Genomic DNA, 13,156 nt, shown 5'->3' with positions numbered 1-13,156 from the left:
TCTTCCTAAGAAAATAAAGCTTATGTGTTCGTGCCCTGTGTGAGTGCACACACATGCATGTCAGACAGAAAGACAGTCTTACTGTCCGTCCCTGGAACATCTCTGGAGCCTCTTGGCCGTCACCAGCCAACCCGACAACAGACACTATGTTCCTCTAACTCTCAGAAAACCCAAGTCCGAGGGAAGGTGGGAAATGCTGCCAGTGCCTCCACTAAGGGAGAGACTGCAGTGTGGGCTCAGCACTCTCATTAGACACCAGATAACCCCACCAACAACTGCCTCATCCCATGGGAAAAGCTCCTGAGGTGTCAGAGAGCCTCACTACGAGGCACAGAGCTCTGGGGAAAGCAGACTTCAGTACTTCTGCTGCTACTCAAACAACCTCCTCCCAGAAATGTCATTTAAACTGCCCAAGTGAACTTTCGTATGGTGGCAGATAACTCTGCCTGGCCCTCTCGAGTCCTCTTACCAGGATGAAGTCCGTCTGATAGGTGGAGAGCATGAACACAGAGATGTTTTGGTCAGCTAGGGGTGCTATGACTGACTTGGCAATTTTGGTCACTCCGATGGGCTGGGAGCCGGAGAAGCCACCTCCACCAGACACGACGTTGAGGGCAAGCCATGTCGCATCAGCCACGCTCAAGTGTTCCGAGGAAGGGAGCTCTGCAAAGAGACAGAGGGGGAGGACAGAGGTTCGCTTTAGAGGTCAGGAAAGCCAGGTCCACCATCTGGTCCATACGTGTTTAGCGTAGACCTCAGTGCAAGGAATGAGATGAGCCCACTTATCCAGCCAACCTTCTGGGCCTCCCACGCTGCCTCACAGGTCGGCACTGTGCCGCTCTATAGATATACCGATCGCCTCAACTTCCACTGCAGGATTCATATAGATTTTCAAGGACAACACAAAGAATCACACAAGCTTCAGCCATTCACATGGACGCTGGTGACCAGCACTGCTGACTTCCCCAAGTGGAAAGAGCCTGAACTCTTTGACTTAACTTGCACCTCCTCTATGACACAATTTCTCCAAGTATTTCACTCGAGCTTTTCTGGTCTCTCTTGTTTCCTCCTTTGTGTTCTAAACCCAAACGTTGTTCTCCTGGATCTGTGATGGAGGTTGACAGAGCAACCTGGGCACAGGCCCAAGAGATGCAGAGCAGGTCCCTGCTCTTCGTCTGTTGTCATTAAGTAGTTAAAAATCTGCAGGTAAACCATTTCATACAAATCATTAACTGTTTTAAAGAAACCTTAATGTATCAATAGCCCGTGAAACCAGACATGGACTCTGGAATTAAGGTATAAACTTCTTTAAGATTCTCTGGACTTTGGATTTTGGTTTGGCAAATTATAGAAACAAACAGTTTGGATCCAGACTTACAAATACATAATCCCAGTTAAATCTACTTGCCACAAGGAACCTGACCTCAGATGCAGATCCAGCCAGCCGACACACAGCAGAGGTCCCAGTGGAAACCCACACGTTTTGTTTAGAGGTTAAATGCAGCCCAGCAGCCCCAAAACAGAAATCCCAGTATCACTGCTCTTGCAGCCAGCCCTGGCACCACGGACAAGCTGGTTCGTGTCTCCATCCCCACATTTCCTACTCTATCCACCCACTCCTGGCTCCTCCGTCCAGTATCTTTCCCTTCTCCTGCAGCGAGGCCTTTGGGAGCTGTTTCTGTACAGCTCCAGACACCATGTAATAAATTCATAACCTCCCCCCCCGGCTCCCCAGGCACCACTGCTGTGAGACAACAACAGCGCTGAAAACCCAAAATGAACTGAATAACAAATACTGTTCGCTTTGCTCTCCTCAATAACCTCAATTGTGTGTGGCATGAAAATAACCCTGAGCAAACACACTGCAAACAGTGGGGACACTGAGGGTTCTGCTCCTGCATTTTGATGTTTAGCTTTGTAGGGCAATGTTTCTTTTTTACTGAATAATCAGAGCTTGCATGGAATGAAAACTAGACACCAGGGAGAGCAGGTAAGTTTGCGCATTAATCAACAGCATGTTACCTCAGAGAGACCAGTGCAAGTTGCTTGCACAAAATTATTGCAGCAAAATACCATTTTCTGATCAGACGGCCCTTTGCATCAGAAAAGCACCCCCAAAACAACGCTTACTGCATCACCTGGCACGGAGACGCTAGGGCTCAAAACAACTGCCGCTGATCTAATAAGCAGCTGACATATTTTTTTCCTTTACCCCCACCTCTACTTCTTGCCTGTGAAATAAATAAGAAGGAAAGGAAAAAAAAAGTGTTCTTTCTTTGGAGATGTATTTGCTCCTGGCAGGACGGAGCGGGCAGGCACAGGCAAGGCCACCTGCACGTCATCAGTATTTACACTTCCATTTCCCACATCCCAACGCCATTAGAGCAGCCAGGCAACTAAATCACAGAAAGGTCAAGTGACACTTTTCCTCTCCGCAAACTCGTCCCCAAAGGCTCTGGCAGCACAGCTGTGCAAGACACAGCTCCGTGTGCTCCGGGGACCGACCGTCCCACCCGCAGCGGCCGCGTCCCAGATGTGCCCACGTCCGCTAACAACTCAACATCACAACTCATCTCCCTCTCTATAAGCAGAGTAGATGATATTCCTGCTTTGTACGGGTGACGTGGGGCTGGCTGCAGTTCATTAAATACCAGTTTAAATGCAATTTTGGGTCAGAGATAGGCTGGAAGATGCAGTATTTCACGGTGGACAGAGGAATTATCACATTTCACCCGGGCAGCAGCAATGCTGGAGGACCTGCCCCGAGGAGACCTCGTCAACCTCTTCCTCACGAGGCAGGAGGGCTGATTTGCTGGCTGCATTTGTAATTACTGCCAAGTGTTGATCCTGTTCGGTTTTATGTGTTTAACAGACCCTACGAAGTGTGACAGGGGTCATCGCATTTGCTTAAGTAACCTGCCTCTCATAATTCAATTAACTTTGCAAAAAATGTATATAAAGTACCTGAAATACCTATTTTGGTACACTGTTTCCACTAGGCAGCCAGATGGAAAAATACAGCCCGAATTCTAATGAAACAAACCCAGGCTAGAGGCTCAACAAATTCAGCTAAATAGCATCAAATAAGCCACGTGGGAAGGTGCTTTGCCCAGGAAGCTGTTAAATGCAGTAGACTCAAGGAGAGCTGAGAACACCAGACGTTAATGCAGACTCAGTGAGGCAGAATAAAGTAATAAATAAAGGGCAAAATGAGGAAATGCCCATGTTTCAATACCAATCCAGCACCTTGAGCACTTCCCCCAGAGCTCTTGCTGCCCCACAGCCCCGGCACTGCAGCCTCCCTTGTCCTCACACTGTGATCTCAGCATGGAAATCTTCCTGCTGGGCTCTCGAGATCCTCTTGCACCTGGTTTATCTGAGAGCAGGTCCCTCCTACTTCTGGGGACATCCAGCTCTGGCTGAGAAGGACCTGTAAGAGGTCAGAAACTCAGGCTTGGCTTCTGATAGCCATGGTCTTTGTTTTGAATTTGCATTGGAGTGAAGCCTTTTGATCTTTCGTGGGTTTGCTATGTAACACTTCGCAGACCTTCTGCCAGGAGAAGACACCCAGGAGCAGCTCAGATGTCACAGGTCCATGGTCATCATTGCTGTCCATCATCACAACCATCATTGCTGTGCATCATCACCACCATCATCACAACCATCATTGCTGTCCATCATCAAAACCATCATCACAACCATCACTGCTGTCCATCATCACAACCGTCACTGCTGCCCACCATCACAACCATCATTTGCTGTCCATCATCACAATCATGACCAGCAAGTGGAGGTGGGTCACAGACTCCAGCTGTCATTTCATCTCTGGTAGCTGCCACAGAACCCACCAACCTACGCAAGATGTGACCATCCTGATAGCCCAAGCACGGCACTCATCTCATGTATGATTTTGCCTGGCAGTACAACACCAAGGACCAACTGCTGGTGGGCTCCAATAGCCCGTGGCACCACTCCCCCTTGGCACAGCAGTCTCTCTCACCCAAAATTCTCCATCCCGCATGAAATCTGCAGTGCCACCAAACAGACAGACAGACGCTGTGTGGGACACAGCTCCTCCAAGGGAGATATTAAACAAAAGCCAATCCCGGCTCAAAACAAACCAAATAAACGTGTCAAATAAGGTTTAAGGCAGGGTTGTCAAACTCATTTTCACTGGGGGCCACATCAGCCTCGTGGTTGCCTTCAAAGGGGCGAATGTAATTTTAGGACTGTATAAGTTCTAAATGGTTCTCTTCCCACTGTATAAGTCCTAAAATTACATTTGGCCCTTTGGAGGCAACCACAACTGATGCGGCCCTGGGGGAAAATGAGTTTGACACCCCTGGCTTAGGGCAGGAGTTGAACTGCTTATTCACACCATGGGTGATTTCAAAGGCCAGAGGTCTGTCCGGAGCCTCACTGGCCCATTTGGCAGGTACAGCGGAAGCAAAGCAGGTTCCATGGCACACATCATCCTGGGGCACGAGGTGGTGAGTATCATATCGGCCATAATTGGCTCCTGAGCTCAAATAATCAATACCATTTCCAGCGAGGACAACAAACGTTGGCTGAAACCCAAGTAGGTATTGAATTGCTGCCACTGGAGCTCTATGAAATTCTGTGAGCACTGCGAGCTGGTGCTCCATGGAGAACTCTCAAAACACCTTTGGAAGATGCTGGCCAGATGATGAGCTTCCAGCTCAGGGGTCTTCGCAGGCACCCAAGGTGGTCACAGAAAGCAGGGAAGGAAGATCTCCCGGCTTAGAGCCCTGACCAAAGAGTCAGCCCAACCGTGTGGGTCTGCACAACGGGGGGGAAAACAGCAACATTTTTCTGCCTCCTGCACTGTTTGCCGTGGACCTTGTTCCAACTTCACATACTCACTTCAGGACACCTATCAGCTTTCAAGTGAAACAGTAGATATCAGATGGATTTATTGTAGTGCTTGGAGAGAAATGAAGGCGCTGAGTTGGTTTGCTTCTTTGGTGGGGATGCTGGATCATCTCCTAAGCACTCATCTTCACTCAGCACACAAACCCGCATTATAGTGGAGTACTGGGGGTGATATGCGGCTCCTTGATTTGTTCTGGATGCGCCAACTGCTTATTCAATTAATCATTATAGGACTTACGTTTGTAGCCATGGCTAACTCCAAATGTTGAAAAATAATGAAATATAAAAATACTGAGGATTTTTTTGTCCAGCCTTCTGACTTTAGATCAGCCTCCTGGCTTTAGATCCCTTATGCTGTACTCATTTCACCTTTTATTGCCTCTCTCTGCAAAAATGACAGCTACACTCTGGCGTGTACTAAAAAGACAGAGAAAAGGGCGCCTGCAATAGCAGGACTCCAATGGTCAGGCATTAAAAATAAAAGCGCTGTCAACTGCAAAATTCATGATAAATTGGGAGAGCTGTCGCCCATGCCTCCATGTGGCAGCACAGTTTATGTGTATCTATTTTTAATAGGATTTTTATGTTTATTAAAGGGTTCTCTTCCCACTGCCCAGTGGAAGCTTTTGATTGCTCTGCAGTTTTAAAATCCCATCTTATAACAAAGTGAGGGATTATCTCAGGTTGCTAAGCCTGATCCAAAGCCTGCGCATCTTTCTGACTTCTCTGTTGGCTTTATCACGCAGAGAAGGGGCTGGAGGCCACGGGGGCTGCAACTGGGTGCTGCCCAAACAGCATCCGATGGCCACACGTCAACGGGCCCATGAGGAGCCAGGATGGCCAAGTCAGTCTCCAGCACCCATCCGTGTGGCTTCTCGCACATCTAATAAAGCGTATGTGTTTGAACTGGATGTCTCCACTCATAAAACATTTAGGGATCTTTTATTCTTGAGGGCACCATGGAAATGGGCCACATGAGCTCAGAATGTTTGGTGGAGGGGAGAGCAGAGGAGGATAACCACCTGAGCCTCACCGCTTTTGCAGAATTAGGCTAGGTGAACATTCCTTTAATGTCTGGAAATGGAGCAATCTGTTTGTCTCACTGACAGAAAGCCACACGAAAGGGGTAAAGCACAGTAAAGCTGTCACTTATCAGTTTCCACAGTGTGCTAAAATCCAGAAAGAGCTCCGAAGCTGGTCCAGTGCCCAGTGTTGTGTGTCCCATAAGGTTTATTCCTGAAGGATTCTCGTTTTGCTCTGCCCCACGGACAAGACGAAACTTCCCCCAGCAGGGCAGCAAAACCAGCTTGGGGATGATACAATGCAAATCATAACCTTTCAGAGATGCAAATATCCTTTATTTTTACCTCAAAACACATACACTGCCAGCTGCACACTTAATAACAGGGAACAAAGCCTTCTGCTGCCCCACGGGTGGTGTGTGGCGTGAGGTGCCAGGAAGAAATGCCTCGGTGTGGGTTGGATTCGAGTGCCACTGGGCGCTCCCACACCGGGGACTGAGCTCAGCACAGCAGCCGGGTGAGCTGGAAGCACATCTCTCGGCTTCCCGTTGGGAAACGTGACAATTGGGACCAAAAAGTTAATGCTTCTGCAAACGAGAGAAGGAAGAAAATCCCACAGCTCTGATTCAGCTGAAATCGTCGCACACGTCAGCCACCTCACGCTCATCCTGAGAAGAGGTCGGCACGCTCACAACCGCGCCGCTTTGGGGGTTTTTGCTGTTTATGCTAACGGTTTGTTCGGCTGCCACGCTGTTCAGAGGGCAATGTCGAGGTGACAGGCACAGCCGATGTCCCTGTGAGCAAAGGTCGCGACATGAGGGCAGCAACGACTCCAGCATCGCGTCCCTGCCCCGCAGCGCCTGCTCTGAGCCACACGTCTCATTCAGCGGCACATTTTGAAGCACCAGTAGCTCCTAATGTTCATTAGATACCAAGCCGTACCAGCACACGGGACAGCAGGTATCTTCAGGATCACAGCGGAATGTTAAACTGCCAATTTCTGCCTGTTTTATTGATCTGTGTTCATCCCAGATTTGTTCCTGATGTATGGCCGGGCACCTCTGCAGGGCTGGATCCACGACCAGGGAACCTCGCCATCTCCAACCATGTGCTTCTGTGGTTTTGACATTTTCTCCTCACAGAGCATGCAAAACTGAGTTTTTAAATCCAAACTGCCTCCAACAGGGAAGCTGTGAAACCTGTCATCTCATTTTCCTATTTAGGTATTATCCCACTCACAAAACTGTCAAAAGAACATTGTTAGGTTCATAAACACTCTGCAGGGAGTAAACGACAGCTTGACATTTTATTTATCTTAACCTCGATGTTTCTGTGCCTCAGTTTCCTATCTATAAAGCGGGTACAAAAAACACCCTTTCTTCTAAATCTTGCTCTCAAGGAACAGCTGACCTGTTTAGCTGAGCTTTATACACATCTCACAATAGAAGCACTTCACAGTTAATGCAAAAATCAGCACGAGGCGGACAAGCAGTATGGAAAATTTCTGCCCAAAGAGGGAGTTTGGCAAAGATTTAAGTGTCTGAAAACAGGGTGAGTATGGAAGGAACAGGGAAGTTTTGCTCTGGCCTCTCTGAGCATCTTTCCTTTGTCATTGAGGGAGGAAGCTGTTGGTGCGCGAGCAATTCTGGAGATGTTAAGGTAGGTTGGAAAGGCAAAGGTCTCTTAGTTTTCATTATCAAGATCATAGAAGACAGACAGAAAGACAGAAGGAAAGAAAGAAAAAGAAAACAAGAAGCACTTTAAGGAAGAACACACACCCGGAGTCTGCTGAAGTCTCGCTCCTTGAGCGCCTGCACAGCACCAGTATGGACCAATGCTCCCCAAAGCATGTCCAGCGTTGCAGCCAAATCCCTTCATTTCTCACGTGAAATTCATCTTATACTGGTCCTTGTCTGCTGTTACAGATTTTCTTTCAACTACAGATTAGGTAAATCTAAAATGCTATTTATGGGTTTACATCAGAATGGGCGAACATACCCAGTACAATTTTCTTGTGTTTTTCTGACAATTCAATTCATACTCTACCCGGTGTAATGACCAGTTTGAATTTCACAGTACTCATGGGAATAGGACAAATTACATAAACAGGGAATTACATGCAGTGACCCCAGGTCCCACGTCCATCTGACAGAAGTACTGTTAGAAGCAAGGGAGTTCTCCACACCCTTTACTGGAGGGAAATTATCAACACATTCACCCCACATTTATTTTATAACAATTAGGAGACTCAAAAACCTGCTTCCAAGAGCACTGAGGTCACTCAGGGTGCTTCTTCAGGCCCTTTCTCAAAGAGAGAGAAACAGCTCCTAACCAGAAACATTGAGTGATTTATTTAATACTGAATATTTCCAGCCACCTCAGGAGCTACCAGAGGGACTGAGTCAGCTTGGCCACCTCCACCAGAGCTTCACTGGCCCCATAAACAGCTTGCAGGGGCACTTGAGTATTCTGAATTTGAAAATAAGTACTTACTTTCTCCAACCAGCCCCATCCACTATCCCATGCAACGCAACCATTTCTGTAAGCGCTGCAACTGAGCAGCTCTCTAGCAAGGCCTTTATAAGAGGTTTGCAGGGAAGGGATGGTGTAACGCAGCGCAGCTTCTCGACTGTTATAGATCTGCCCACACGTCTGCGCAATGAGGAAAGCCATTCTGACAGTGCTGGAGATGTCATGCTCAAAGATGGAGTAGTTGGTGTACTTTTACCATTTACAGTACAGTTCCAAAATGACATTCTAGGTACAATGTCCATGCCCCGGGATGATGGAGGAGCCCAGTTTGTCGCTGCTTCTCTTGGCCTCCCCGGGAACACGAGCATCCCCTTCTCAGCAGATGCCAAAGGGATCCTCACCTCTGCTGACACGGACACAGCCTACGTGGGTTCTGAGGAACGAGTTGAGGGGTGGCACCTTCCTGGAAAGTTTTTAGCTGGTCTGTTAAAAGCAGCAGAAGGAATTGCAGAGCTCGGGAAGGAGTACGTGCTAATTAAAATTATTCTTTCTGCTCAGCAAGTCCTCAACTGCATTTGTACAGAGCAGAGATGACGCCATGTGGCTGACTGATCTATTTACACCTCTGGAGTCCCCTGCTCATCCCCAGCTCTGTTTCCCAATTAAGGGTGCAGACAGAAATTTGGGCTGGTTCCAGCCATCAAATACGCCTGGCACAGCGCTGGGACTGAAGAGACAAGCCAGTGACTTCTACTCAACACAAGCAGTTTGGGATCTGCTTGCTCCTGAAAACAGGCAAGCAGAGGAACCTGAAAAGCCCATTCCCAGGGAAGAGCTAAAATAAAGTGAATACCGTTGCTGGAGCCTGACGTGAATGCAAAAAGCCAGCAAAAGTCAGGTTAAAATTGTCTGCTGCTTTTTCTGACTTTAAGAAGCAGAGGCAAGAAAGATGCTGTGCTCAGAAATGCACCCGTTCCTGCGCGGCCTCTGGGTGTCTGTCCCGGGCACATTATTGTATATAATATACATGCTCCTGGACACGTATATTATAGCATACACTAGCTCCATCCCAGCACTGGCAGAGCCGGAACGCTCCACAGCCCAGCAATGCTCCCCATCTGTGAGCCCATGTACCCCCACCATAACGGAGGTACCTTCAGATTCGCAAAAGATGCCTCCTGCACCTGTGAGAAGACACAGCTGAGAGCTCATGAATGATGTGATTCAAAGATAATCACGGCACCGCAGATGGGAAAAAGAAAGCTTCTAGAAGATCTGCCCTTGCTGAGGATTTCAGTCCCCTCGGGGCTTTTGCTGGTTCCCCAGCTGGTCCTGGTCACTGGAACGCCAGTGGCTGCAAGAGCGATTATAACCCTTTGCTCTTTGCTTGCAGGGATGGGGCTGTGTCACATAGAACCCCAGAATGTCAGGGGTTGGAGGGACCTGGAAAGCTCATCCAGTGCAATCCCCCCATGGAGCAGGAACACCCAGATGAGGTTACACAGGAAGGTGTCCAGGCGGGTTGGAATGTCTGCACAGAAGGAGACTCCACAATCCCCCTGGGCAGCCTGGGCCAGGCTCTGACACCCTCACCGGGAAGAAGTTGCTTCTCATATTTAAGTGGAACCTTCTTGTGTTCCAGTTTGCACCCATTGCCCCTTGTCCTGTCACTGGTTGTCACCAGAAGAGCCTGGCTCCATCCTCCTGACACTGCCCCTTTCCATATTGATCCCCAGCAATGAGTCCCCCCTCAGTGTCCTCTTGTCCAGCTCCAGAGCCCCAGCTCCCTCAGCCTTTCCTCACACGGGAGATGCTCCACTCCCTTCAGCATCTTGGTGGCTGCGCTGGACTCTCTCCAGCAGTTCCCTGTCCTGCTGGAACTGAGGGGCCACAACTGGACACAAGATTCCAGGTGTGGTCTCCCCAGGGCAGAGCAGAGGGGCAGGAGAACCTCTCTGACCTACTGACCACCCCCTTCTAACCCACCCCAGGTCTCTGCTGGCACGGGCTCCATTTCTGCCATGTGCTCAGCACACAGATGGAGAAAGCACAGCCAGAATTCCAGAGCAGCTGACCTCTGAGGTGGGGAAGCAGCAGCGCAGAGGATGATGCTCTCCCGCAGCATTCTGCCTTGCTGATTTTGACCTAACTAACCCAGATGTTGACAGCTGCCCTTCCAAGCTGCAGATGTGGGTCCATTCCTCCCTGCAGCAGAGTTGCCTTCCAGCAGAACACAGCTCACTTGTGCAACCGCTCTCCTGGGTTTGGTGACTATCCAAATTGCCACTGAACAGCAAATATTTGCACAAGTTCATGGCAGCTTTTTTGTGGAAGAAAGGAGCGATGATATTTAGAAGATGAATACAGTACGCTGCAGGTAAGAAGATTTTTGTAATTGAAAATATGTGCCAAGGTGCTGGGGGGCCCACATAATGCAAACTTTCATCAATATTCAGAAAAAGGAGTGAAATATGTTCCTTCCTGTTCCCACTGCTTATTTATCTTTTAAATATGGGGGAATTAGAGTACATCTCAACTACATGTTGGAAAACATGAAACTGTTTGCTGATTTCCCACAGCATTTTAGCACTGGTGTTTCCTGGAGCAGACAGCTCTCCAGATGAATACTCCTCAGGCTTCAGCAACATCTCTCTTTTTCCCAGATCTTTTTTTGCTCCTTGCCCAGCTGGCTGCTGGCTTACGGGCAAGCAGAGCTGCGGGCAGCTTCCCTGGTACCCTGTCCCTGTCAGACAGGGATGCTGGGGCAGTGACAATGGTTGCAGCGTTGCAGATGGATGCTGTGAGTCCTCCACAGTGGCCTGGCCCCAGCAGATGCAGTTCACCTGCCACTGACTTGTCAAGTGACCTTGAGCACGTCACATCCTCTCCCTTACCTGTGTTTCCCTTCTACATTAAGTATTCGGTTGCTAAAGTTCTTCTCTCTCTTCTCTACTGGGCCCTTGTGGCCAGGAAGCCAATGGTACCTGGGGTGGGTTAGAAGGGGGTGGTCAGTAGGTCAGAGAGGTTCTCCTGCCCCTCTGCTCTGCCCTGGGGAGACCACACCTGGAATCTTGTGTCCAGCTGTGGCCCCTCAGTTCCAGCAGGACAGGGAACTGCTGGAGAGAGTCCAGCGCAGCCACCAAGATGCTGAAGGGAGTGGAGCATCTCCCGTGTGAGGAAAGGCTGAGGGAGCTGGGGCTCTGGAGCTGGACAAGAGGACACTGAGGGGGGACTCATTCATGGGGATCAATATGGAAAGGGGCAGTGTCAGGAGGATGGAGCCAGGCTCTTCTGGTGACAGCCAGTGACAGGACAAGGGGCAATGGGTGCAAACTGGAACACAGGAGGTTCCACTTAAATATGAGAAGAAACTTGTTGGGGGTGAGGGTGTCAGAGCCTGGCCCAGGCTGCCCAGGGGGGTTGTGGAGTCTCCTTCTCTGCAGACATTCCAACCCGCCTGGACACCTTCCTGTGTAACCTCATCTGGGTGTTCCTGCTCCATGGGAGGATTGCACTGGATGAGCTTTCCAGGTCCCTCCAACCCCTGACATTCTGGGATTCTGTAACACATATGTGAATATTTGCCCCACAGAGCGCTGTGGTTCCAGGATGTTACAGTAATAGCACCAAAAATAAGCTCAAGTGATGTCACTTGGCCAAATGTCCTGGTGCACTTAAAGGAAGCAGCTCTCTTTTATTTGCCTCCTGTTATTTTAATTTAATGCATTTTTCCCACAGCCACCCATCTCTGCAGCATGGCGGCACTGGGCGCCACCCCCAGCAGTGCTGGTGCCACTCAGGTGAGGGGTCTCCACGCCTCTTCTTTCACTCTGAAGCAGGAAAAACAGCAACAGCTGCAGAAATCCAAGCAGTTGTTTTTCCCTCCATTAGGCTCCAACCTATAACCAAAACAAGTGACTCCTGTGGTCTGCATCTGGAGAACAGCTGGATCCCCTTGCATGAATGAAAGGCCAGGATTTCCCAGGGGGAAAAGAATGTGTCTGCAAAGCAAGTTTCCTTTGCAGGGGTGACATCTCCTGCTTCCAAAACAGCGAATATCCCTTCCAATCTCAGCTTCCTCTTCTTCAAGCAAAGAATTAGACCCATACTGACTGTGGTCCTCAGCCTGAGCCTGAAATGAAGGTTGTGGCAAGAAGAAAAGCCTGGTGAAGCTGTGTCCCCAGCAGGTGCAAGAGATCTCTGTTCCTGATGCCATGGTGCCATGGTGCCATGGTTCCTGCTGTGGTGCCGTGTTTGGCCACCACTTCTAACACAGCAAGACTGTTGTGTGCATCCCAGATCCTGTCGAGAGGCACGGTCACGACGTGAAATGGATGACAAAAGCCATTTTAAATGTTCAAGTGGGTCTCTGATATACAGCAATGCTAGAGCAGGGCTTTGCAAGGCAAGTGCCTTTACATAAAATTCAAGCTCTCCAATTTTTGAAGTTGTTTTTCTAAACGACCCTTCCCCTCGTGCCAGGTAAAGGATGTGGAGGAGAAGACATCTCTTTTGGAGATGTTCTGGATACACATGAACGAACACGCTGGGTCAGACCAGAGGCAGTTCCAATAGTGCCCAGTGACAGGTGATCACACAGGTCCAGTTCTTGAGCGTTCCCATCTCACTCTGAACCTACAGAACGGATCCAAAGCACGGCCCAAACAACTGCATCCTTTTAAAAGGGAGTTTTGGGGCAGTGCAGACATATCTACACATCTGTGGGCAACACACAGAGAAAGCAGTTCAGTTTCCAGTTTGTGAGGTAT

The 13,156-nt window shown here is 49.1% G+C and overlaps 1 protein-coding gene across 1 annotated transcript in view; it reads right to left on the bottom strand.

Annotated features, from left to right (window-relative positions):
- Nucleotides 1-13,156, bottom strand: part of CASTOR2 (cytosolic arginine sensor for mTORC1 subunit 2) — a gene marked incomplete at its 3' end in the record, with an annotated part of 117,007 nt that overhangs the window by 10,406 nt on the left and 93,445 nt on the right. The window contains exon 3 of the mRNA XM_080357058.1: nucleotides 470-663. Coding sequence (XP_080213184.1) covers nucleotides 470-663 — 194 coding nt within the window. The remainder of the gene's footprint in view (nucleotides 1-469; nucleotides 664-13,156) is intronic.

This window comes from Nesoenas mayeri (genome assembly GCF_963082525.1).
Source record: "Nesoenas mayeri genome assembly, chromosome: 20".
Classification (NCBI taxonomy): domain Eukaryota; kingdom Metazoa; phylum Chordata; class Aves; order Columbiformes; family Columbidae; genus Nesoenas; species Nesoenas mayeri.
Note: the sequence above shows the minus strand (reverse complement) of the source record. Positions and strands in the feature narration are given on the sequence as shown.